The sequence below is a fragment of the Salvelinus fontinalis genome, chromosome 9 (genome assembly GCF_029448725.1).
Source record: "Salvelinus fontinalis isolate EN_2023a chromosome 9, ASM2944872v1, whole genome shotgun sequence".
NCBI classification, from domain to species: domain Eukaryota; kingdom Metazoa; phylum Chordata; class Actinopteri; order Salmoniformes; family Salmonidae; genus Salvelinus; species Salvelinus fontinalis.
The window spans coordinates 18,091,599-18,118,007 of record NC_074673.1 but is presented as its reverse complement, the minus strand read 5'-3'; the positions used below and the strand labels follow the sequence as shown (position 1 = coordinate 18,118,007).

Sequence of the window (26,409 nt, the reverse complement as noted above, 5' to 3'; positions counted from 1 at the left end):
TTAAAGGACCACCAAAACACTGTTGAGGTGCTTTGAGGACAATATAAAATATGTTGTAATTCTTGCTGCAAATTAACCCATAAAAACCAGTAATCCAATCAGTATAATGTGTTGATACTGATGTCTGGAGCAGTGGTGTGTTCTATGGTAGTGCCTGATGCCTCCTGCTGTCATTAGCATCTGAATAGAGCTACCACTGACACAGAGGGGATGTTTTCAGTGAGGCGCTGCCGGCCGGTCACGTGTTTGGGATTTGTTCAGAGAAATATTTGCCAAATTGAATGTGCTGTGAAATGCATTATTCATGATTTGTTTCTGCGCTTCATTCGCTGGTAGAACAGGCAACCGCTCAGTCTAATTAGCAAGCTGTGTGTCTAGAGAGGCTGCAGCAGCCTGGCCCCCTCTGTGCGAGAGAACACACACACACACAGCCATATGGACTCTGAAACAGGAGAAAACAAACATTTACATTTACATTTAAGTCATTTAGCAGACGCTCTTATCCAGAGCGACTTACAAATTGGTGCATTCACCTTATGACATCCAGTGGAACAGCCACTTTACAATAGTGCATCTAGATCTTTTAAGGGGGGGGGGGGGGGGGGGGGGGCAGAAGGATTGCTTTATCCTAGGTATTCCTTGAAGAGGTGGGGTTTCAGGTGTCTCCGGAAGGTGGTGATTGACTCCGCTGTCCTGGCATCGTGAGGGAGTTTGTTCCACCATTGGGGTGCCAGAGCAGCGAACAGTTTTGACTGGGCTGAGCGGGAACTGTACTTCCTCAGTGGTAGGGAGGCGAGCAGGCCAGAGGTGGATGAACGCAGTGCCCTTGTTTGGGTGTAGGGCCTGATCAGAGCCTGAAGGTACTGAGGTGCCGTTCCCCTCACAGCTCCGTAGGCAAGCACCATGGTCTTGTAGCGGATGCGAGCTTCAACTGGAAGCCAGTGGAGAGAGCGGAGGAGCGGGGTGACGTGAGAGAACTTGGGAAGGTTGAACACCAGACGGGCTGCGGCGTTCTGGATGAGTTGTAGGGGTTTAATGGCACAGGCAGGGAGCCCAGCCAACAGCGAGTTGCAGTAATCCAGACGGGAGATGACAAGTGCCTGGATTAGGACCTGCGCCGCTTCCTGTGTGAGGCAGGGTCGTACTCTGCGGATGTTGTAGAGCATGAACCTACAGGAACGGGCCACCGCCTTGATGTTGGTGGAGAACGACAGGGTGTTGTCCAGGATCACGCCAAGGTTCTTAGCGCTCTGGGAGGAGGACACAATGGAGTTGTCAACCGTGATGGCGAGATCATGGAACGGACAGTCCTTCCCCGGGAGGAAGAGCAGCTCCGTCTTGCCGAGGTTCAGCTTGAGGTGGTGATCCGTCATCCACACTGATATGTCTGCCAGACATGCAGAGATGCGATTCGCCACCTGGTCATCAGAAGGGGGAAAGGAGAAGATTAATTGTGTGTCGTCTGCATAGCAATGATAGGAGAGACCATGTGAGGTTATGACAGAGCCAAGTGACTTGGTGTATAGCGAGAATAGGAGAGGGCCTAGAACAGAGCCCTGGGGGACACCAGTGGTGAGAGCGAGTGGTGAGGAGACAGATTCTCGCCACGCCACCTGGTAGGAGCGACCTGTCAGGTAGGACGCAATCCAAGCGTGGGCCGCGCCGGAGATGCCCAACTCGGAGAGGGTGGAGAGGAGGATCTGATGGTTCACAGTATCGAAGGCAGCCGATAGGTCTAGAAGGATGAGAGCAGAGGAGAGAGAGTTAGCTTTAGCAGTGCGGAGCGCCTCCGTGATACAGAGAAGAGCAGTCTCAGTTGAGTGACTAGTCTTGAAACCTGACTGATTTGGATCAAGAAGGTCATTCTGAGAGAGATAGCAGGAGAGCTGGCCAAGGACGGCACGTTCAAGAGTTTTGGAGAGAAAAGAAAGAAGGGATACTGGTCTGTAGTTGTTGACATCGGAGGGATCGAGTGTAGGTTTTTTCAGAAGGGGTGCAACTCTCGCTCTCTTGAAGACGGAAGGGACGTAGCCAGCGGTCAAGGATGAGTTGATGAGCGAGGTGAGGTAAGGTAGAAGGTCTCCGGAAATGGTCTGGAGAAGAGAGGAGGGGATAGGGTCAAGCGGGCAGGTTGTTGGGCGGCCGGCCGTCACAAGACGCGAGATTTCATCTGGAGAGAGAGGGGAGAAAGAGGTCAAAGCACAGGGTTGGGCAGTGTGAGCAGAACCAGCGGTGTCGTTTGACTTAGCAAACGAGGATCGGATGTCGTCGACCTTCTTTTCAAAATTGTTGACGAAGTCGTCTGCAGAGAGGGAGGAGGGGGGGGGGGGGGGAGGATTCAGGAGGGAGGAGAAGGTGGCAAAGAGCTTCCTAGGGTTAGAGGCAGATGCTTGGAATTTAGAGTGGTAGAAAGTGGCTTTAGCAGCAGAGACAGAAGAGGAAAATGTAGAGAGGAGGGAGTGAAAGGATGACAGGTCCGCAGGGAGGCGAGTTTTCCTCCATTTCCGCTCGGCTGCCCGGAGCCCTGTTCTGTGAGCTCGCAATGAGTCGTCGAGCCACGGAGCGGGAGGGGAGGACCGAGCCGGCCTGGAGGATAGGGGACATAGAGAGTCAAAGGATGCAGAAAGGGAGGAGAGGAGGGTTGAGGAGGCAGAATCAGGAGATAGGTTGGAGAAGGTTTGGGCAGAGGGAAGAGATGATAGGATGGAAGAGGAGAGAGTAGCGGGGGAGAGAGAGCGGAGGTTGGGACGGCGCGATACCATCCGAGTAGGGGCAGTGTGGGAAGTGTTGGATGAGAGCGAGAGGGAAAAGGATACAAGGTAGTGGTCGGAGACTTGGAGGGGAGTTGCAATGAGGTTAGTGGAAGAACAGCATCTAGTAAAGATGAGGTCAAGCGTATTGCCTGCCTTGTGAGTAGGGGGGGAAGGTGAGAGGGTGAGGTCAAAAGAGGAGAGGAGTGGAAAGAAGGAGGCAGAGAGGAATGAGTCAAAGGTAGACATGGGGAGGTTAAAGTCACCCAGAACTGTGAGAGGTGAGCCGTCCTCAGGAAAGGAGCTTATCAAGGCATCAAGCTCATTGATGAACTCTCCAAGGGAACCTGGAGGGCGATAAATGATAAGGATGTTAAGCTTGAAAGGGCTGGTAACTGTGACAGCATGGAATTCAAAGGAGGCGATAGACAGATGGGTAAGGGGAGAAAGAGAGAATGACCACTTGGGAGAGATGAGGATCCCGGTGCCACCACCCCGCTGACCAGAAGGTCTCGGGGTGTGCGAGAACACGTGGGCAGACGAAGAGAGAGCAGTAGGAGTAGCAGTGTTATCTGTGGTGAGCCATGTTTCCGTCAGTGCCAGGAAGTCGAGGGACTGGAGGGACGCATAGGCTGAGATGAGCTCTGCCTTGTTGGCCGCAGATCGGCAGTTCCAGAGGCTACCGGAGACCTGGAACTCCACGTGGGTCGTGCGGGCTGGGACCACCAGGTTAGGGTGGGCGCGGCCACGCGGTGTGAAGCGTTTGTATGGTCTGTGCAGAGAGGAGAGAACAGGGATAGACAGACACATGGTTGACAGGCTACAGAAGAGGCTACGCTAATGCAATGGAGATTAGAATGACAAGTGGGCTACACGTCTCGAATGTTCAGAAAGTTAAGCTTACGTTGCAAAAAAATAAAAATAAAATACAAGATCTTATTGACTAAAATGATATAGTACTGCTGGCTGGTGAAGTAGCCTGGCTAGCAGTGGCTACGTTGTTGAGAGTGAAGCTGGCTAGGTAACCTCGACAATTTCACTAAATTTCTCTAAACTACACAATTATCGTGGATACAAGGACAGCAAAGACAACTGGCTAACACTACGCTAATCAAGTCGTTCCGTTGTAATGTAAGTTTCTACAGTGCTGCTATTCGGTAGAAGTTGGCTAGCTAGCAGTGTTAGCTAGCAGTGTTGGCTAGGTAGGAGAACGGCAGCGCGGCAGGCGAAAAATAGCTGGCTAGCTAACCGATAATTACTCAAAGCTACACAATTATCTTAGATACAAAGATAGCAAAGAAAACTATGTAGCTAGCTAACACTACACAAGTCAAGTCGTTCCGTTGTAATGTAATCGTTTCTACAGTGCTGCTAATCGGTGGCTAGCTGGCTAGCTAGCAGGGTTGACTACGTTACGTTACGTTAGGGCGAGAATACCTGGCTAGCGAACCTCAGCGAACCTTGATAACTACACAATTATCACCGATACAAAGACGGCTATGTAGCCAGCTAAGTAGCTAGCTAAGATCGAACAAATACAAATCAAAGATAGCAAAGACAACTGTGTAGTCAGCCAACACTACACTGATCACGTCGTTCCGTTGTAATGCACTCGTTTCTACAATGCTGCTATTCGGTGGCAAGCTGGCTAGCTAGCAGTGTTGGCTACGTTGCGTTACGTTAGGGCGAAAATAGCTGGCTGGCGAACCTCAATAACTACACAATTATGTTTGATGCAAAGACGGCTATGTAGCTAGCTAAGATCAAACAAATCAAACCGTTGTACTGTAATGAAATGTAATGAAAAGTTATACTACTATTCGGTAGACGGTGGACGTTTGCTAGCTGCTGGGCAGATAGCAGTGTGGACTACGATAGGCGACGAAATACGATAATTACGCAATTATCTTTTATACACAGACGGCTAAGTAGCTAGCTAAGAAGAAATTGCTAAGGTTAGACAAATTAAACCGTTGTACTATAATGAAATGTAATGAAAAGTTATACTACCTGCAGAGCGAATGCAAATGCGACCGCTCGCTCCAAACCGGATGTCACAAACAAACCTGCCTCTACCTCCACACACAGGGAACGTTCTGCTTTCTGATGTTTTGCTAAGAGCGCCAACTAAACTAAACCTTCCGTTGAGGTTTTGTTGTTGTTCAAACCTCTTTACTTCCTTGTCACAGACTGTAAAGGCTACAGTAATCTGCTCCAGTCTTGGGTGTGGTTCTGTTGGAAAACTTCTCCAGGAATCAAAGTCTTTTATAGGGCTGCATGTGGAGGCTTCAGAAGATCAGAGATCTTATTTCTTCCAGGGCCTGTGACCACTCCCTGTTCTCTACTGCAGTCAGTCAGCCAGTCAGTAACTGCAGCTCTGTTGGTGGACAAAACTACAGCTAATAATTTCTGCATGTGAACACTTGTGATTAGATATAGCTTACTGCTAGATGCAGTTCTGTGTCTGTGTTCAGAGTGTCAGTATGCCACAGGATCTTGTCTTTCTCATCCTCAGACATCAAGCATGTTAGAAACCCCTAGGCTGCTTGCTCTGTAAAGTTGTAAAAAAAGTACAAGAAGACTGCACTCTGAGATCGAGTACAAGAAGACTGCACTCTGAGATCGAGTACAAGAAGACTGCACTCTGAGATCGAGTACAAGAAGACTGCACTCTGAGATCGAGTACAAGAAGACTGCACTCTGAGATCGAGTACAAGAAGCCTGCACTCTGAGATCGAGTACAAGAAGACTGCACTCTGAGATCGAGTACAAGAAGACTGCACTCTGAGATCGAGTACAAGAAGCCTGCACTCTGAGATCGAGTACAAGAAGCCTGCACTCTGAGATTGAGTACAAGAAGACTGCACTCTGAGATCTACAGTATGCTCCCATGGGGTTTATTAAAACATGTGTTAATGTTTCCTGACTCTTGTACAGACGGAGCCTATTCTTTGACCTGCAGCACCTGGATGTGTGTATGTCATATTTTCTTTTGTACATGTTCTGTAGTGGAGACATCAGGTGGGGCAGTTAGATTGTCAGAACCCTGCTGGATGATGTGACCTAACTGGCTGCTCTCAGCTTATATCCGTGCCAGAGCTCTTATCAGCCTCACTTGGAGCTGTGAGGGACGGAGGAAGAATGGAGGGAATGAGGGATGTAAAAAGAGGACAAAATAAAGTTTAATCAACAGTTTTATTACAGTGTTATTGCTGTCCCAGGTGGAGCAGAATGGTCATAAAACAGCCAGACAGCCAGACAAGACAGAACCAACAAAGCCAGTAATGAGTGTCAAGCCTAACAAACAAAGCAAGCGAGAGGACAACATAAATATTTGGGCGCCCGCTGTGACAGACAGTGCTCTACATTACTAGTGGGAGCGCCTCCACTGTGCAGATGGGGCCAGGGTGGTTGGTGCCAGCCTGTTACAGTCTCTGTCTCTGCCCAGGGGTAGAGTGACACAGCAGGCAGAGTCGTGCACATCACTAGGGCATTGCCCACTACCCAAACAGCCACAAAGAAACTCATTATCACACTGTTTACTTCAGGGAGCTGTTTACTTTTGTGTATCAAGGACAGTGTGTGTTTTCCTTTGAATGACGATAATAGAGAGAGTGAACAGTAGAGGGAGAGAGAGAGAGTGTGTGTGTGTAAAGAATGAGTGTGTTTAAAACTGTGTGTTTTCTTGGAAATTCTTTCACAGAGACACTCAAAGTCAATCTTAAATGAATCATTGTTTATTGTCAGCGCGCTGGAGAGGTTCCAACCAACTCAATGCACCGTAGTACACATGTCAATCAGGAGCTCTCTCTGGGCAGACCCAGCAGTTGTCTTATATACGGCTATACACAGACATGTTATATTTGCATGATTTAGCATAATTAATTAATCATTACCGTTTTGTTTCATTCATGTGACCGACCAATACTGGTTCATAACATGTGACAGACCAATACCTCACGAGGCTTCTTCTCTCTAAGCTGAGACCTTGAAACTGAGATATCTTTTGTTCGTTCTCAAAACACGGTCTGGGCGTACTGCCAATTTGCAGCTACTGATAAGTGAGGATTTTGATTAAGCCACTTGCATGAACACAGAAATTGGTTAGTAGAACCGCACATGAATAGAAGACAGAAGTTGGTTAAAAGAAAAGCACAAACATTAAAATGTGATCTACAGTGTAATTTTCTGAGGGGTTGTGTGTGTCTGTATACTACATGCTCTCCTTTGTTCTTCTCGTTGTTCTCCTCTTGTCCATGTGAGTACAATGAAGCTCTGACAAGGGCTTCTCTCTCTCTCTTACTCTGATTGTACAGTAATAGTTGTGGGCAGGTATAGATTTGAATTAGCCTGCCGTATAGACACACACACACACACATCTGTCCCACTCCTTGTTCTTTACTGTTTAAGGGGAAGGTGTTGAAGCAGACTCATAACTTAAGCACTTGTGGAACATTTACTCCTCACCTTTATTCTCTGATCCATTTCCCAATAGCGTTACTCTAGGTGACTAACAGCAATCAATCAATTCCTCCTTTGTGGGTTTGTGTGTGTGTGTGTGTGTGTGTGTGTTCTCCTCTATGAACAGCTGTGGAATACATATGGATACCTCGTCATGCTCTGCTTGTTTTGGCTCTGTGCTATACACAGGCTGACACTGTAGCTCATACAGACACAAGCACACACACACTCACACAGACAGAGAGATGCTACCCACTGTGTCTGCGTGGGCTTTGATGCTGATCACTTGAGAAAAACCTGTACTGAGTCTAGTTGAACATGTTCTGCTCTTTAGAGATGTGTTCCTGTCCCCTTGAGAGCTGACCCTAGTAGCTGAGCTGAGATTCAACTAGACACAGGCCACCAATCAATGACCATCACCTCTACTGTAAGGTGAAACTTGGAGTTGGTTAGCATGCACCAGTGTTTGCGTGCTTGTGTCAATCTGTGTGTGTGAGTGACTGGTGTGTTTCGTGTGTTTAGGGTGATCTTCTGAGTGTGCGTGAAGCCACAGGAATGTGTGCTGATGGTTATCGTGGTAAGAGGTTATCAGGGCTGGAACTCGCTCTTCTTATTCACCCTGAGTGAATACACTCTTACATACTAGCTGTGACTAGTCAGTCTTAGGCTTCAGAACACCAGACTAGACCCAAATGCTGTCTGTCAGTGTGTGTCTCTTTCGTTGGTATAATGATGAGTGTGTGCAGCAGGCTGCCATGCTGGAGGGTTCTCTTGGCCTCTCATTGATCAGAGACAGAGGCTGGCTGAGTGGCTGGGTGGGTGATGATGAAAAGAGAAGAGAAGGGAAGGACACATGTCTGTTCACTGTTCTGTCTCTCTGGGTGGATCTGTGCTGAACTGGAAGATAATGAGCAGCGGGTGAGGGGATGGGTTCGGGGCGGAGGCTTTTAGTCTCTACTCCGAGACTTTTGGGTGTGGAGGGCCTGGGTGGATATGTGTGTTTTTGAAAACTTCTGGTTGCCCGGGTAGTGGTGGGTGGATATGTTTCTGAACGCATGTGAGCGGTCTGTGCGGATCCTTCACACACACACAAACACCCTGCACACAACCACAGAGATGCGTGTCAGTCAGGCCTGGAGACACCACTGTAAGGATGTGGTGAAGTTGACATAAAGACTGTTGGGGTTGGAGAAGCTGTCAGCTGGATTCTCATTGGACATATCCCAGAATAGATGGGCACCATTAAATATGTATGCTATTTCATGCTGTTGTTGGGGGCTTAAAATATATTTATGGCCTAGGCGTAGTTGCCATGGTTTTCACTAGATTGTAGAAGATACCATAGATAAAAAGTAAAAAGTACTCAAACGTCATACTTGAGTAAAAGTAAAGATACCTTTTAATAGAAAATGACTCAAGTAAAAGTGAGTCACCCAGTAAAATACTACTTGAGTAAAAGTATTTGGTTTTCAATATACTTAAGTATCAAAAGTAAATGTAATTGCTAAAATATACTTAAGTATCAAAAAAGGAATAGTACAAATCATTTTAAATTCCTTATATTAAGAACCAAATTACCCCTTTTTTTAATTTTAATTTTCTTTATTTACAGAAATCCAGGGCCACACACCAACACTCAGTTATAATTTACAAATTAAGCATTTGTGTTTATTGAGTCTGCCAGATCGGAGGCAATAGGGGTGACCAGGGAAGTTTTTCTTGATTATGTGCGTGAATTGGACCATTTTCCTGTCCTGCTAAGCATTCCAAATGTAACTAGTACTTTTGTTGTAAGGGAAAAGGTATGGATTAAAAAGTACATTATTTTCTTTAGGAATGTAGTGAAGTAAAAGTTGGCAAAAATATAAATAGTAAAGTAGAGAGACAATTTAAAGTACTACTTAAGTAGTACTTTGAATGATGTTTATGTAAGTACTTTATTTATTTATTTCACCTTTATTTAACCAGGTAGGCTAGTTGAGAACAAGTTCTCATTTGCAACTGCGACCTGGCCAAGATAAAGCATTTACACCACTGGATATATGCCATAGATACCACTGTTGTTCCTGAGACAGACTGACAGTGACAATAGCCAGGCAGTAAGTAACATGAGACTGTGTGTCTGGTTTGTTTCCTGTTTGTGTGGTTGATCACATTTCACTGACTAAGAGGTATGTTTTTGTGGGAAAATTGCATATCTTCATGGAACACACAACTCCTAAGCTGTCACATGGCGTCATATGTAGTGTGAGAACCTGTCACACACAACCCCCCCCAACACACCAGGGCTCGTTTGGCCAATAAGACCTGGCCAGATGAGGTGCTGTAGGAGAGCTTGTCATGCTAGATAAGATAGAGATGATGGATAGGGGTCAGGGCACAGATACCTCTGTCCTTACCTCATCTCCTCACCTTATTTTACAACCATCTGAAAACACTAGATCAAGTAAATTTAATCTTTAGAGACCTATATATACTTTTACACTTGCTTTCATCTATCGTCCAGTTCTGCAGGATCATTGCCAGTGATGTGGAAATGAAGCCATTTTGGAGAATTCAGATGCTGTATTTGTTCCGGTTTCCTACCTGAGTGTGATGAGCGGTGTGTCTCAAAGGTCACTGCGAGCCTGGCTCTGACAGGGGGAGATGGGATGGTGTTGGATACCATGTTACATTTACTGGGTTACTGTATATGTGTCATAGTCCTAGACCTCTCACAGACAAAGGAGAGTTTGTTCCAGTGTCTTTCTCACACTCACACACACACACACACACACTAGGTGGCATTCCACTGCTCTCGGTCTGGGTCCAGTTTCCCAAAAGCATCTTAAGGCTAAGTTCATCGTTAGAATGTTCGTAGGAGCATAGTGAAATCTCTGAGCTGTTTCCCAAAATCATCATTATTAACATTGCACTTGAAAACGCTGGTAATCTAACGTCTGCCTCAGACCACTTGTAGAGCAGCTAAGTGCGTCGTTAGATGCTTTTTTGCTCTCCCGCATTACTTTATACACAGAAGATCTCTGCTAAGCATAGAATCACATGGTTTATCCGTCTCTCTGTGACAACAAATATAAAGTTGCCCATGTCTTTGCAATTGTTATAAACAATCAATGTATAAAAAGATGGTTCAAATACAAACCAAGATGACTGCATTAAATTGTAAACAGTAGGCTATAGGCCTATTTCAATCATAGTGAAATACATTTCATGCTCAATCAATTGAGTTTTGTTTTGCTACATGTACTGTCATTTGTCTCAATATATTTCATGATGTCTAACCTAACATGTGCTCAATGATGTGCCAAATCGGTGATTTAGTGGATTTTTATTGGGTAAGCATTACAATAAGCTGCTTCAATATTTGCAGCCGTAGGTGGTAATATCTCTCTAGGAGCTCCTCCGTCATCAGTATTGTGAAATAATGTTAAGTAAAGATTTGAATGCTGATCCAAGAGCAGGCGCTCCCTTTATGTTGATAAAATCAGTATTGACACATGCTCCAACAATGCACTTAGCGACCGCTCTCTCCACGTGGTGTTTTGGAAACATGTTATATTATATCTTCAGCCGTTGTGAGATATATGTGAGTCATTATTATGAGTCATTATTATGAGATAGTAAGTCATTATTATGAGTCATAATTGGGTAAAGCCATTTGAATTCAATCACTTTTTGACAGTTTCACTTTTAATTTAAACAAAACTTTCCATACATGTTTGACCATCGAAGAGGTGGTCAGATAGGGACTTTTTGTTACCTCAATGCCAAAACATTCAGGAGATAAAAGTGTTCAAAGTTGACTCATTTTACATACCTCACCATACCATGAGACACCCATCTCTTCGTCACTGGAAAATAGAAACGGTTGAGTTTGATATCATTTTAAAGCATACAAATAGGGTTGTCAAATTATTTTTATCATTTCTTTAAAAAAACGTTTTTTATAAAAACTATACAATTGTTCATTTTTTTTCATGTCAATTATCTAAATATAAATGTATGGTTTTTGAATTTTTTTATATTCACATATGTTGTAGCTTAGACCTACCTACCTTACATCATCTGAGGTTTTTGTGTTGTGCTCGCCATCGGTTGAGACACAACATGCTTTTGAATACAGGGTGGGTGTCATTTCAATCATAAATATAATTTATAGAATGGACCCTTCAGACCACTGCAATTTAGCTGGTACACCACTGACATTTAAATTAAAATGTTAGCTTCTAATTACTACCACAAAGATGGCGGCCGGTCCACCCACCGTTGTCCACCCAATCAACTATCCCCCATAGTACAAAAGTTGACCTATTCTGTGCGAGAAATAAATATTCTAAACATAGTCTGGGACAGTTGTGGGATGCAACAGATCAGAACGTTTAGCTTAAAATGTTGATAAACTATTAGGCTATTTATTCACATTATAAGCGCCGCAATGCGCACACGGCAGTAGGCTATATGCAGGAATGTTCCATTAGCGGGAAAATACCATTATCAAAAGTGACCGCAAATGCGATTATTAATGCTTTTATTATAAAGGAGCATTTTTATGGGGAAAAATGCTAATATATCATTCACAAGTGATAGGCTAATATTGTCACGCATCAGACTATTCCTGATTTAATCTTGTCTTTACATTTACTAAATGATATATGGTAAATTTGTTTCGATTTAGAATGGACCGTTATCATGCACCTGTCTCGAAACAGAGGCAGGGGAAAAATGCATGTAATCTCTGCACTTAAATATCGAATGGAGGACGCTTTTCCTGTGGTTCATTTTCATGCCAGCCAGGTAGACTACTCCTGTTGTAAAGAGAAGCCATGTGCTTAATATTAGAAAAGTTGAGAAATAAATCTAGTAGGCTTAGCCTATGGAAAGCTGATGGGATCCTCTATTAAAAAGAAGAGGCCATCACTCTGTTTTCTCGTGCATTTGCATAGCCTATAGAAATGTTGTGCAACATGAGCTCATGCTGAGTACCAGGCAGGTAGCAAGTCTGAGAGGCTACTAGTGACCATCAGCAGCATCAGAGTTTGGAGAAGCCTAATTACCATGACTAAACGGTCACTTGGCATTTGACTGCCTTCATGACTGCCGGTGTGGCGGTAATACGCTCACCGTAACAGCCCTAGCTGTGACTCCTTCTCTGTATGTGGTGTTGTGATAAGCTCTGTTGCTTCCCAGCTCGCCCAGTGTTTGGCCTGTTTATACCACATGAGTAATGCTGGGGGTAGCTGGGTCGCAGGTAGGGGAGCTAGCGACGGTATATAAACCGTTATAATGACGGTTAAGAAATATGTAATTCTTGTGCTCATCAGATGAAGTCCTGCATTCCTGCTGGGCAGCTCCCCTATAGATGACCACTGGACCACAGCCAACAGTCATTGAGTAGGAGATAATGGAGGATTTTAGTAAAAACACCTCAGAGAGAGGAGGAGCTAGGCTAGGGCTTTGAGCTCAAACACTAGCTGTGCTGTGTGCCAGTTACAGAGCAAGTGGGTCATTTGATCTATTACTCATGTTGACATAACTTATGTAAGAGTCACACTGCCAGATCAGTGTGTATGGCCTTACATATGCCAAATGAGAAACTGTATAGCCTACTACTACTACTACTACTATCGTTAATAAAAGTTGTAGGTCTGTGTGTGTACTTTACCACCCAAGGCTATTGACTTTGAGTCAGGCAATGTGTGTTATTGCCTTGTTATTAGTGGAATACAGATGAAGTAACGTCCTAAAACGCCACACAGCAGGGGAGTGGTTAGTGCTGTTCCTCATTGTGAAATCCACTTAGGCCTAAATCTCCTCCTGTTAGGATACCTGCTGCTCTTCCCAGTGACAGTCTCTGAAGTTCCAGGTCTGCCAGGTCAGCTACTGGTGGGAAGCATCTAAGTAGATCTCACACACACACACTCTCTCACCTACACACCGAGTGGCTATGGTGCATTCTGCCTGTCCGCTCTTCTCGGCACTAAGCTGTCATAATGTCTTTGAAGGAGGGCAGCGGAGCATTTAATTCGGTTACAGATCTGAGTTGATGCTCTCCGATCTGTGAGGTACCACCAGAGCTCCAACTAACCAACAGGAAACTGCAGGAACGCAACGCTCAGCTCCGCTCAGCTCCCCAGGGGCAGTGTAATGAAAATCTAAACCTCAGTCACACATACGCAGGGCCTGACGTCAATAAAGCTCTGTTACGTATAGAGCCTGTAGGAGAGATGTATAAACCCATAGCTTCAATACTCAACAGAGGATAGAGAGAGAAAGGGGCCATTTGTGTGTGACACAGCTGTGTGTCGGGTGTGTTAAATTGAGCAAAAATATTATTCTGCTAGTTTCGAGGGATTACTTTTTTCACCCCCTTTGGCTAGATAACATTGTGGAAGTTTGACAAGTTCTGTGTAACATTAATTTCTGTACTGTGACTAATTGGTTGGTTGTGAGTTTTAAATGTTTTCTTTTTTAACCCTCCTTATCCATGTTTCTCTTCCCTGCAGAGAGGAGTCAGTAGTACCCTGCAGTGCTGAACTGAGCCGAACCGAGCCAAGCGGATCTGAACTGAAGTCCTCATTGCATCGCGTCTCAGATGGAACTGAAGGTGTGGGTGGACGGAGTTGTGCGCGTGGTCTGTGGCCTATCAGAGGAGACTTCCTGCCAGGATGTGGTCATCGCACTGGCTCAGGCCATTGGTCAGTATCTCAGTCCCTCTTCCTCTCTGGGGAGCGAGTTCTTTCCCTCTAAACCCTACGGCTCTTTCCAAACCAACCCCGACTAGCCCCTACTACACCATAGGCACTTTAGATTTAAAAGAATAGGATGGGCATAATCGATGTGGTGAAAATCCCACTGATAGGGTAAGGTGGGACCACTGTGTTATTTATTTCTTCCACCTATCCTTCCTTTCTGACCTCAATGAAGTGCTAAGGGGGAATGGTGCTAGGGGTCGACTTGGTATGGAGCAAGCTTCTGTCACCACACCCTCAGGCTCTATTGAAGCCACATACTGCAGTGCCAAAAACTAAACCCCACTGCCAGGTCATTAGGGAGAGCTTGTCATTTCAGTTTGTTTGAACATGTTTATACGTTGTATAAGACTTATATTCGTCATTGCTGAGAGAAGAGAGAGTTGAGTTAAGGACAGAAGAACTAGAGTTTAGAGTCTTGTATAGACATCAGCCATATGCCCATAGCCAGAGAGAGTGCAACGAGCTGTTAATGATTTGTGCTAATTTTATGTTGTTTCAGTTTTCTGACTCTCTCTTCCTGCTACAGGTCAGACGGGTCGCTACGTGCTGATCCAGAGACTGAGAGATTCAGAGAGGCAGCTGTTAGCCAACGAAAGGCCCCTAGAGTCCCTGGCCAAGTTGGGCCAGCACGGCAACGACGTCCAGTTCTTCCTGCGCCGCACCGGCCCCAGCAGCAGCAATGGACCAGGGTCTGGCTCTGGCTCCACCCAGGAACGGGTTGCCCCTCTTTCCCTGCCCAAACACCCCGAACCAGAGCCCCTCAAACGCACCCAGCCCAAGAAGTCCCTCACCTTTAACCTGGGGCCCTCCACCTCCCCCAGAACCAAAGCCAAGCAGCTCATTAGAAAGTCTCCCTGCGACTCCCCCAAAGAGAGGTCCTCACCCAGCCCCATTCCTCCCCACCATGCTACCTCCCCCTCCTCCCACTCCCCCTCTCCCTCCCCCCACTCTCCCTCCCCTCTCGTGGGCCTGTCCAAAGAGGAGGTTTTCCAGCAGATTCTTCAGCAGCAGGAGAGGCTGAGGGCCTTTGAGGCCCAGCTGGAGGCCATGGAGAGAGACTCTCGGTCCAGGAACAGGGCCTCCCCGGCCTCCTCTCCTTCCCCTGTCCCAGAGGCTCGCATCCAGGAGGAGATGGAGGCTCTGGAGCAGGCAGCCAGGAGAAACCAGGCCGAGTTGGTCCACGAGACATTCTGGGAGGAAGAGCTGCAGGCAGAGGTGGAGAGGGAGAGGGGGATGAGGAGGAGGCTGGGGGAGCTCCATGCCAAGATGGACGACTGCGGCCGGCGACTTCATGACTTCTCGTCTCGCTCCGCCCAGCTGGAGCAGGCGATCAAATGGAAGAACCTTGGGGGTGGTGCCCATGCTGGGAGGGCCAATCAGGCGGGGGGTGAGGAGTCGCTAGGGGCGATGAGGGCGGAGCTACAGAGCCAGGGGAGGCACAGCGAGGAGCTGGAGGGGGAGTTATCGGAGACGGACAGGGCTCTGGGGAAGGCTGAGTCACTGCTGCAGGTAAGGAGAGAGGGCAGGGCCCTGGAGAGAGGGGTTTAGCTCGCAGTCTCCTTCACCCACACTCCTATCCAGTATCCACGAGAAGGTTGTAGTTCAGTGGTACCCAAATGGTGGATCAGTGCTGTGGGACAAACTGATTGAGACCTGGGAAACCAAGTGAGCCAATCAATGACATTAATCAGTCAATTAATGGTGTTCTGCAGCTTAATGATCCTTGATCAAGGCAAATCGTGTTATCATAAGAACATTTGAAACACTTTATCAAAACATTTTGCGAACCACTGGTGTAGCTACCATCTCTCACCCCTTCTTGCCAGCACACTGCAGCAAACACACACACATACATTCATCAGTGCAAGGACACTCAACAAACAAATAAATATGGTCTCTGTCTCCAATGGTGATGGGAAAACCTATATTTATTGGGGAGAAAAATGCTTACCATTTACACAATGTTTTGTACTTAAATCAAACGTGTACCTAAATGTATGAATGTTTGCTATGAATTGTAATGGGACCCCTCTTAACTGTCTTTACTGGTATGATTGGCTGTGACAGCTTAGTTCTCATCTGGACTGATTAGATACACTCCCCCATATCTGTACTCTCATTTGTATCACATTGACAGTACCTGTACTTCCTTATATTCTTGTATCTGAAATGGAGAAAAATTTAAAAAACAAAATAAAGGTCATTAATCCATTGCACAAGTGCATTTTTTTGGCTTGACTTTGCCACAAGCAGGTCTGTCAGTGTTTGCTGCTAGTTGTAGACAGTGATGTGGTTGTTGTATGTAGCTAATGATATTCTAATGTATTTCATATGGGTTGAGTGCATTTGCTACATCCCACATTAAGACGGGGCCATTGGCGCTGTTAGACCATTTCAACCCATCTCATTGTGATCCATAAGTACTGACTGTGCTATAGGCATGCTATGAAAACGGATTATAAGACCATGAAAATCTCATTTGGTATCAGTTTGTCAGCTGAGTAGGAGTGTGACTTTGTGATTAAGTTTGTGGTCTATATAGTCATGACTGACCCTTATTTAGTCAGTCACAAGTTGGCCTTATTTATAAAACCCTCTTGGGGGGGTGAGGCCTATCTGAGATACCTACTGCAGCCCTCATCCTCCACATACAACACCCGTTCTGCCAGTCACATTCTGTCAAAATCTAATTTTATTTGTCACGTACGTGTTTAGCTGATGTTATTGCAGGTTTAGCAAAATGCTTGTGTTTCTATCTCACAGTGCAGTAATATCTAACAAGTAATATCTAACAATACACACAATCTAAAGTAGAGGAATGGAATTAAGAATATATAAATATTTGGATGAGCAATGTCAGAGCGGCATAGACTAAAATACAGTAGAATAGGATAGAATACAGTATATAAATATGAGATGAGTAATGCAAAATATGTAAACATTATTAAAGTGACTAGTGTTCCATTATTTCAAGTGGCCAGTGATTTCAAGTCTATGTATATAGGGCAGCAGCCTCTAATGTGCTAGTTATGGCTATTTAACAGTCTGATGGCCTTGAGATAGAAGCTGTTTTTCAGTCTCTCGGTCCCAGCTTTGATGCACCTGTACTGACCTCGCCTTCTGGATGATAGCGGGGTGAACAGGCAGTGGCTTGGGTGGTTGTTGTCGATGGTGATATTTTTGACCTTCCTGTGACATCGGGTGCTGTAGGTGTCCTGGAGGGCAGGTACTTTTCCCAAGGTGATGCGTTGGGCAGACCGCACCACCCTCTGGAGAGCCCTGCGGTTGCGGGCGGTGCAGTTGTTGTACCACGCGGTGATACAGCCGGACTGGATGCTCTCTATTGTGCATCTATAAACGTTTGTGAGGGTTTTAGGTGCCAAGCCAAATTTATTCAGCCTCCTGAGGTTGAAGAGGCGCTGTTCCGCCTTTTTCACCACACTGTCTGTGGGTGGACCATTTCAGTTTGTCAGTGATGTGTACGCAGAGGAACTTGAAGCTTTCCACCTTCGCCGCTGCTTTTCCGTCGATGTGGATAGGGCGGTGCTCCCTCTGCTGTTTCCTGAAGTCCACGATCAGCTCCTTTGTTTTGTTGACGTTGGGTGACAGGTTATTTTCCTGGTACCACACCCCCAGGGCCCTCACCTCTTCCCTGTAGGCTGTCTCGTCATTGTTGTTAATCAGGCCTACTACTGTTGTCATCTGCAAACTTGATGATTGAGTTGGAGGCATTCGTGGCTACGCAGTCATGGGTGAACAGGGAGTACATGAGGGGGCTGAGCATGCATTCTTGTGGGGCCCCAATGTTGAGGATCAGTGAAGTGGAGGTGTTGTTTCCTACCTTCACCACCTGGGGGCGGCCCGTCAGGAAGTCCAGGACCCAGTTGCACAGGGCGGGGTTCAGACCCAGGCCTCGAGCTTAATGATGAGCTTGGAGGGTACTATGGTGTTGAATGCTGAGCTATAGTCAATGAACAGCATTCTTACATAGCTATTCCTCTTGTCCAGATGGGATAGGGCAGTGTACAGTGCGATGGCGATTGCATCGTCTGTGGATCTATTGGGGCAGTAAGCAAATTGGGGCGGGTGTCAGGTAAGGTAGAGGTGATTTGATCCTTAACTAGTCTCTCAAAGCACTTCATGATGACAGAAGTGAGTGCTGCGGGGTGAAAGTCATTTAGTTCAGTTACCTTTGCTATCTTGGGTACAGGAACAATGGTGGACATCTTGAAGCATGTGGGGAAACAGAATGGGATAGGGAGAGATTGAATATGTCTGTAAACACTCCAGCCAGCTGGTCTGCGCATTCTCTGAGGACGCGGCAAGGGATGCCATCTGGGCCGGCAGCCTTGCGAGGGTTAACACGCTTAAATGTCTTACTCACGTTGGCCACGGAGAAGGAGAACCCACAGTCCTTGGTAGAGGACGGAGTCGGTGGCACTGTGTTATGCTCAAAGCGGGTGAAGAAGGTGTTTAGCTTGTCGGGAAGCAAGACGTTAATTGTCGCAGTGGGTACAACATCTCCTATACACTTCCTGATAAACTCAGTCACTGTATCAGTGTATACGTCTATGTTGTTCTCAGAGGCTACCCGGAACATATCTCAGTCCGCCTGATCAAAACATTCTTGAGGCGTGGATTCCTATTGGTCAGACCAGTGTTGAATAGTCCTTAGCACGGGTACTTCCTGTTTGAGTTTCTGCCTATAGGAAGGGAGGAGCAAAATGGAGTGGTGATCAGATTTGCCGAAGGGAGGGCGGGGGAGGGCATCCTGGAAGTTGTAGTAGCAGTAGTTGAGTGTTTTAGCAGCTCGAGTACTGCAGGCAATGTGTTGATAGAACTTCGGTAACGTTTTCCTCAAATTTAATATGTAGTTTCCAGTTTGCATAAAGTCCAGTGAAGTTCTTTGAGGGCCGTCGCTGTATCGGTTTGAGGGGGAATATACACGTCTGTGACTAACCAAAGAGAATTCTCTTGGGAGGTAATACGGTCTGCATTTGATTGTGAGGTATTCTAGGTCAGGTGAACATAAAGACTTGTTATCACAACCATAACATGAGTAGTTATCACAACCATAACATGAGTAGTTAACCATGAAACAGGAAAACTCCGGACTGAGGGGTAGCTCCGGACTGAGGGGTAGCTCCGGACTGAGGGGTAGCTCCGGACTGAGGGGTAGCTCCGGACTGAGGTGATAGCTCATGACTGAGGTGATAGCTCATGACTGAGGTGATAGCTCATGACTGAGGTGATAGCTCATGACTGAGGTGATAGCTCATGACTGAGGTGATAGCTCATGACTGAGGTGATAGCTCATGACTGAGGTGATAGCTCATGACTGAGGTGATAGCTCATGACTGAGGTGATAGCTCATGACTGAGGGGTAGCTCAGGACTGAGGGGTAGCTCTGGACTGAGGGGTAGCTCTGGACTGAGGGGTAGCTCTGGACTGAGGGGTAGCTCAGGACTGAAAGGCAGCTCATGCAGCTCCTGACTGGCGGGCGGCTCTGGCGGCTCCTGACTGGCGGGCGGCTCTGGCGGCTCCTGACTGGCGGGCGGCTCTGGCGGCTCCTGACTGGCGGGCGGCTCTAGCGGCTCAGGACAGATGGGCGCTCAGACGGCGCTGGGCAGACGGGCGGCGCTGGGCAGACGGGCGGCGCTGGGCAGACGGGCGGCGCTGGGCAGACGGGCGGCGCTGGGCAGACGGGCGGCGCTGGGCAGACGGGCGGCGCTGGGCAGACAGGCGGCGCTGGGCAGACGGACAGTTCAGACGGCGCAGACGGACAGCTCAGACAGCGCTGGACAGACGGCAGACTCTGGCCTGCTGAGGCACACAGTAGGCCTGGTGCGTGGTGCCGGAACTGGTGGTACCGGACTGGAGACACGCACCACTAGGCGAGTGCGGGGAGCAGGAACAGGGCACACTGGACTCTCAAGGCACACTATAAGCCTGGTGCGTGGTACCGGCACTGGTGGTACCGGGCTGAGGGCACGCACCTCAGGGCGAGTGCGGGGAGAAGGAACAGTGCGCACAGGGCTCTGGAGACGCACAGTAAGCCTGGTGCGTGGTGTTGGCACTGGTGATACTGGGCTGGTGCGAGGAGGTGGCACCGGATAGACCGGACCATGAAGGCGCACTGGAGCTCTTAAGCACCGAGCCTGCCCAACCTTACCTGGTTGAATGCTCCCCGTAGCCAGGCCAGTGCGGCAAGGTGGAATAGCCCGCACTGGGCTGTGCTGGCGAACCGGGGACACCATGCCGTAAGGCTGGTGCCATGTACACCGCCCCGAGGAGACGCACTGGAGACCAGATGCGTTGAGCCGGCTTCATGGCACCTGGCTCGATGCCCACTCTAACCCGGCCGATACGAGGAGCTGGGATGTACCGCACCGGGCTATGCACACGTACAGGAGACACCGTGCGCTCTTCCGCATAACACGGTGTCTGCCCGTACTCTCGCTCTCCACGGTAAGCACGGGGAGCTGGCTCAGCCCCAAAATAAATTTTTGGGGCTGCCTCTCTGGCTTCCTTGCCAGCCGTGTTCCCTCGTAACACCGGTTCCCTTTCGCAGCTGCCTCCGCTCTCCTAGCTGCCTCCACCTGTTCCCATGGAAGGCGATCCCTTCCAGCCAGGATCTCCTCCCATGTGTAGCAACCCTTGCCGTCCAAAACGTCTTTCCATGTCCAGGAATCCTGACCATCGCTGCTGCTGCTTCCGCTGCTGCCCGTTACCACGCTGCTTGGTCCTTTTGTGGTGGGTGGTTCTGTAACGGCTTTCTTCTGTGGACGAAGGATCGGACCAAAGCGCAGCGTGGTTAGTGTTCATCATTTTTAATTAAAGCCAATAAACGTGAACACTACAAACTACAAAACAACAAAATGTGAAGAAGAAAAACGAAACAGTTCTGTCTGGTGCAGACACACAAAGACATGAAGACAACCACCCACAAAACCCAACACAAAACAGGCTACCTAAATATGGCTCCCAATCAGAGACAAACGACTAACACCTGCCTCTGATTGGGAACCATATCAGGCCAAACACAGAAACAGGAAAACTAGACACACAACATAGAATGCCCATTCAGCTCACGTCCTGACCAACACTAAAACCAAAGAAAACACAAAAGAACTATGGTCAGAACGTGACAGCGAGAGAGCCATGTTAGAATCCCTGATGTCTCTCTGGAAGGAAGTCCTTGCCCTGAGATCGTCAACTTTATTATCCAGAGACTGAACATTAGCGAGTAATATATTCGGAAGCGGTGGGTGGTGTGCGCGCCTCCTGAGTTGGACTAAAAGTCCGCTCTGAGTACCTCTGGGATCAGTTCAATTGCCCTGGAGGGTACGAATAAACGATCCGTTTCGGGAAAGTCGTATTCCTGGTCGTAATGCTGGTGAGTTACCCCCACTCTGATATCCAAAAGTTTATTCCCGGCTGTATGTAATAACACCAAAACATTCCTGGGCTAATTAGGTAAGAAATAACACATTAAAAAAACAAAATACTGGGCCTCCCGGGTGGCGCAGTGGTCTAGGGCACTTCATCGCAGCGCTAGCTGCCCCACCAGAGATTCTGGGTTCGCGCCCAGGCTCTGTCGCAGCCGGCCGCGACCGGGAGGTCCGTGGGGCGAAGCACAATTGGCCCAGCGTCGTCCGGGTTAGGGAGGGTTTTGCCGGTAGGGATATCCTTGTCTCATCGCGCACCAGCGACTCCTGCGGCGGGCTGGGCGCAGTGCGCGCTAACCAAGGGAGCCGGGTGCACGGTGTTTCCTCCGACGCATTGGTGCGGCTGGCTTCCGGGTTGGAGGCGCGCTGTGTTAAGAAGCAGGGCGGCTTGGTTGGGTTGTGTTTCGGAGGACGCATGGCTTTCGACCTTCGTCTCTCCCGAGCCCGTACGGGAGTTGTAGCGATGAGACAAGATAGTAATTACTAGCAATTGGATACCACGAAAATTGGGGAGAAAAGGGGGTAAAAAATAAATAAAAATACTGCAAAGTTTTCTAAGAGCTTGAAGCACGGCAGCCCTATCCATCCGCGCCATTCTCCGACACGAAGAATGTTAAAGGTCCCCAAAGCACACACATCCCTGAGTCGCTTCTCTTTTCAGTTCGCTGCAGCTAGCGACTAAAACTTGACAATTTGGTACAGGACCATAACTTGCTGGTCCTCCTCTGGTACAGGACCATTGCTTGCTGTTGCTCCTCTGGTACAGGACCATTGCTTGCTGTTCCTCCTCTGGTACAGGACCATAACTTGCTGGTCCTCCTCTGGTACAGGACCATTGCTTGCTGTTCCTCCTCTGGTACAGGACCATTGCTTGCTGTTCCTCCTCTGGTACAGGACCATTGCTTGCTGTTCCTCCTCTGGTACAGGACCATAACTTGCTGTTCCTCCTCTGGTACAGGACCATTGCTTGCTGTTCCTCCTCTGGTACAGGACCATTGCTTGCTGTTCCTCCTCTGGTACAGGACCATTGCTTGCTGTTCCTCCTCTGGTACAGGACCATTGCTTGCTGTTCCTCCTCTGGTACAGGACCATTGCTTGCTAGCAGTGCTGAGTGATAAACCTACATTTCAGTTATTATTTATTTGTTTTTACTAATTGATTGACCTTTGTTCATTTTATTTGAATTCCATTTAGTTCGTTTTTTTTTCTGTGAGGCTGTGCACAATTTTTCTAGAGATAAATCATATCAGCCTGAACTGTGCGATGTAGTAGGGAGTTATAGTTTCCAACAGGCCAATATTCTACATAGTTTAGCGCAGAAATTGTGGTAATAAACTGAAATAGGCCTAAAACAAATGTAATATACACAACAACTGAAATATTTTATTAAAGTAATGTGAATAAATGATTGTTGATAAGTGATAAGAAGTCATGGGCAGTCACTACCATCATGGGACTTGTTTTGTTCTGTGTAGCAGCATTCAACCCACATAGTGCATTTAATGTCTTAAAAGATTATCAAACAGAAATCAAACCGACCTCAAAAAGCACTAATCTCTCAGCATTGCTTGCTGGTACACCTCTGGTACAGGACTATAGCTTGCTGGTACACCTCTAGTACAGGACCATAGCTTGCTGGTCCACCTATGGTACAGGTTCCTAGCTTGCTGGTCCACCTCTGGTACAGGACTATAGCTAGCTGGTACATTTCTGGTACAGGACCATACAACCATACAGTACATGACCAAAAGTATGTGGACACCTGCTGGTCGAACATCTCATTCCAAAATCATGGGCATTAATATGGAGTTGGTCCACCCTTTGCTGTTATAACAGCCTCCACTCTTCTAGGAAGGCTTTCCACTAGATGTTGGAACATTGCTACTGGGACATGCTTCCATTCAGTCAAAAGGGCATTAGTGAAGTTGGGCACTGATGTTGGGCGGTTAGGCCTGGCTCGCAGTCGGCATTCCGATGCATCCCCCATTGTGTTTGATGGGATTGAGGTCAGGTCTCTGTGCAGTCTAGTCAAGTTCTTCCGCACCGATCTCATCAAACCATTTTTGTGCATAGGAGCATTGTTATGATGAAACAGGAAAGGACCTTCCTGAAACGGTTGCCACAAAGTTGGAAGCACAGAATGGTCTCTAGAATGTGATTTGTGTGCTGTAGCGTTAAGATTTCCCTTCACTGGAATACAGCCCCAGACCATTATTCCTCCTCCGCCGAACTTTAGTTGGCACTATGTATTCAGGCAGGTAGCTTTCTCCTGGCATCCACCAAACCCAGATTTGTCCGTCAGACTGACAGATGGTGAAGCGGGATTCATCACTCTAGAGAACAAGTTTCCACTTATCCAGAGTCCAATGGCGGTGAGCTTTACACCACTCCAGCTTGGCATTGTGCATAGTGATCTTAGGCATGTGTGCGTGCGGCTGCTCGGCCATGGAAACCCATTTCATGAAGCTTCTGACAAACAGTTCATGTGCTGACGTTGCTTCCAGAGGAACCCCCCCTCTTTCTGTCTGTCTCTCTCTCGACTGTTCTGACATGATTGACTAGGCACAAGTGGAAAGTCGATTGGATTAATTGATTAGTTTGCTTGTGTGTGTCAATGTTTAATTGATGGAGGAAAGGTTGATGTTGGAAAGACCAGTGTCGTCTTCTCTTCCACCTAGTTCAATTTAATTTCACCTTTATTTAACCAGGTAGGCTAGTTGAGAACAAGTTCTCATTTATAACTGCGACCTGGCCAAGATAAAGCAAAGCAGTTCAACACATACAACAACACAGTTACACATGTAATAAACAAACATTCTGTCAATAATACAATAGAAAAAGTCTATAAACAGTGTGTGTAAATGAGGTAGGATAAGGGATGTAAGGCAATAAATAGGCCATAGTGGCGAAATAATTACAATATAGCAATTAAACACTGGAGTGATATATGTGCAGAAGATGAGTGTGCAAGTAGAGATACTGGGGTGCAAAGGAGTAAAATATATAACAGTATGGGGATGAGGTAGTTGGATGGGCTATTTACAGATGGGCTATGTACAGGTGCAGTGATCTGTGAGCTGCTCTGACAGCTGGTGCTTGAAGTTAGTGAGGGAGATATGATTCTCCAGCTTCAGTGATTTTTGCAGTTCGTTCCAGTCATTGCCAGCAGATAACTGGAAGGAAAGGCTGCCAACGGAGGAATTGGCTTTGGGGGTGACCAGTGAAATATACCTGCTGGAGCACGTGCTACGGGTGGGTGCTGCTATGGAGACCAGTGAGCTGAGATAAGGCGGGGCTTTACCTAGCAGAGACTTTTATAGATGACCTGGAGCCAGTGGGTTTGGAGACGAATACGAAGCGAGGGCCAGCCAACGAGAGCATACAGGTCACGGGTAGTATATGGGGCTTTGGTGACAAAACGGATGGCACTGTGATGGACTGCATCCAATTTGCTGAGTAGAGTGTTGGAGGCTATTTTGTAAATGACATCGCTGAAGTCAAGGATCGGTAGGATAGTCAGTTTTACGAGGGTATGTTAGGCAGCATGAGTGAAGGATGCTTTGTTGCGAAATAGGAAGCTGATTCTAGATTTAATTTTGGATTGGAGATGTTTAATGTGAGTCTGGAAGGAGAGTTTACAGTCTAACCAGACACCTAGGTATTTGTAGTTGTCCACATATTCTATGTCAGAAATTTAAACTGATGGGTGTCTATACAGTCAACACGTACTTTACTGATCATGACAAGCTTATGAACTGTATGGTCAGGATTGTTACACTTTTGCAGCCAGCAGTGGCTTTCTAGATGTATACAGCAGGTGACTGGCTGTTAATAAATGATGATGAGCGTCTGACCTCTGAGATGCATGCTCTGGATGTTACTGTACTCTTGTGGTGGGAATATGAATTACAGCCTTTGAAAGCCCAACATCAGCCAGTCTGTATTTGTTCTAATGATTATGTAACCTAAGTAACCTTGCAAATTACATTTCATGTCTTCCAGTTGGCTGTATATCTGTGGTTGATTTATATTCCAGCTTGCATATTTGGGAGGTAGTCCTAGAAAACAAAGGAGGTGATTCATGCAATAGAAACATCTCACCATTTCTTGAATTATATGTATCTAAATCCAAATATTATTGAACCTGTCCGATGTACACTTCACAGTGTCAAACACATTTCTAATGGTGTATAATATTAATAGAACGAGATAAACGAAGAGAATGCGAAGAGATTGGTTAATTGAAGCCCAAACCTAACTTTAGACCTATCCAACACCTATAGAATCATCAAGTGCATCGGTGTAGGGGCTAGGAGTCTATCTGGGATTGGGTGTGACTGCCCCCCCCTCTCTGTGTCCCTCCCCAGGAGAAGCAGGAGGAGTTGGAGGAGCTGAACAAGGAGTTGAGGCAGTGTAACCTGCAGCAGTTCATCCAGCAGGCGGGAGTCCTGCCGACACACACACATTCACGCACAGACCTCAGCGACCAGCTGGACCAGCTAGAACTGGCTCATCTGCTACAGGAAAGATACAGGAACGGAGGTACAGACACACACACACACACACACACACACACACACACACACACACACACACACACACACACACACACACACACACACACACACACACACACACACACACACACACACACTTTCTCTCTCAGAAGATTGCTCCTCCTTAACCTCCGTCTCTCTCCACCAGGCCTGGGCCTGCTCCCCTCAGAGTCGCCACCCCGGCCCACAGCCAAGCAGTTCCTGGGACACCCCCGCAACCTGCAGAACCCGCTGGTGTCCAGCCTCCACCCAGAGGGTGTGTATGTGTGACAATACCTGCCGCTACCCCGCCCTGTCCCACTCCGGCCTTCCCATGCCTCAGCTTGATGTTTTGGGCCATACCTGGCGACCACACCCATCTGTTCTGGTACTAAGGGTGAAGGTCCAAGCATGGAGCCCCCATCCCCCTCTTAGCCCCCCCAGGTTTCCCTTAACCTTTTGC

The 26,409-nt window shown here is 47.2% G+C and overlaps 1 protein-coding gene across 4 annotated transcripts in view; it reads left to right on the top strand.

Moving 5' to 3' along the window:
- The window catches only part of LOC129862190 (ras association domain-containing protein 8-like), a 62,658-nt gene that overhangs the window by 30,505 nt on the left and 5,744 nt on the right, over positions 1-26,409 (top strand). For all 4 annotated transcript variants that reach the window (XM_055933602.1, XM_055933601.1, XM_055933603.1 and 1 more), the window contains 4 exons: positions 13,715-13,906; positions 14,490-15,472; positions 25,779-25,953; positions 26,116-26,223. In XM_055933602.1, the coding sequence (XP_055789577.1) occupies positions 13,804-13,906; positions 14,490-15,472; positions 25,779-25,953; positions 26,116-26,223 (1,369 nt within the window). In that variant the 5' untranslated portion in view covers positions 13,715-13,803. The remainder of the gene's footprint in view (positions 1-13,714; positions 13,907-14,489; positions 15,473-25,778; positions 25,954-26,115; positions 26,224-26,409) is intronic.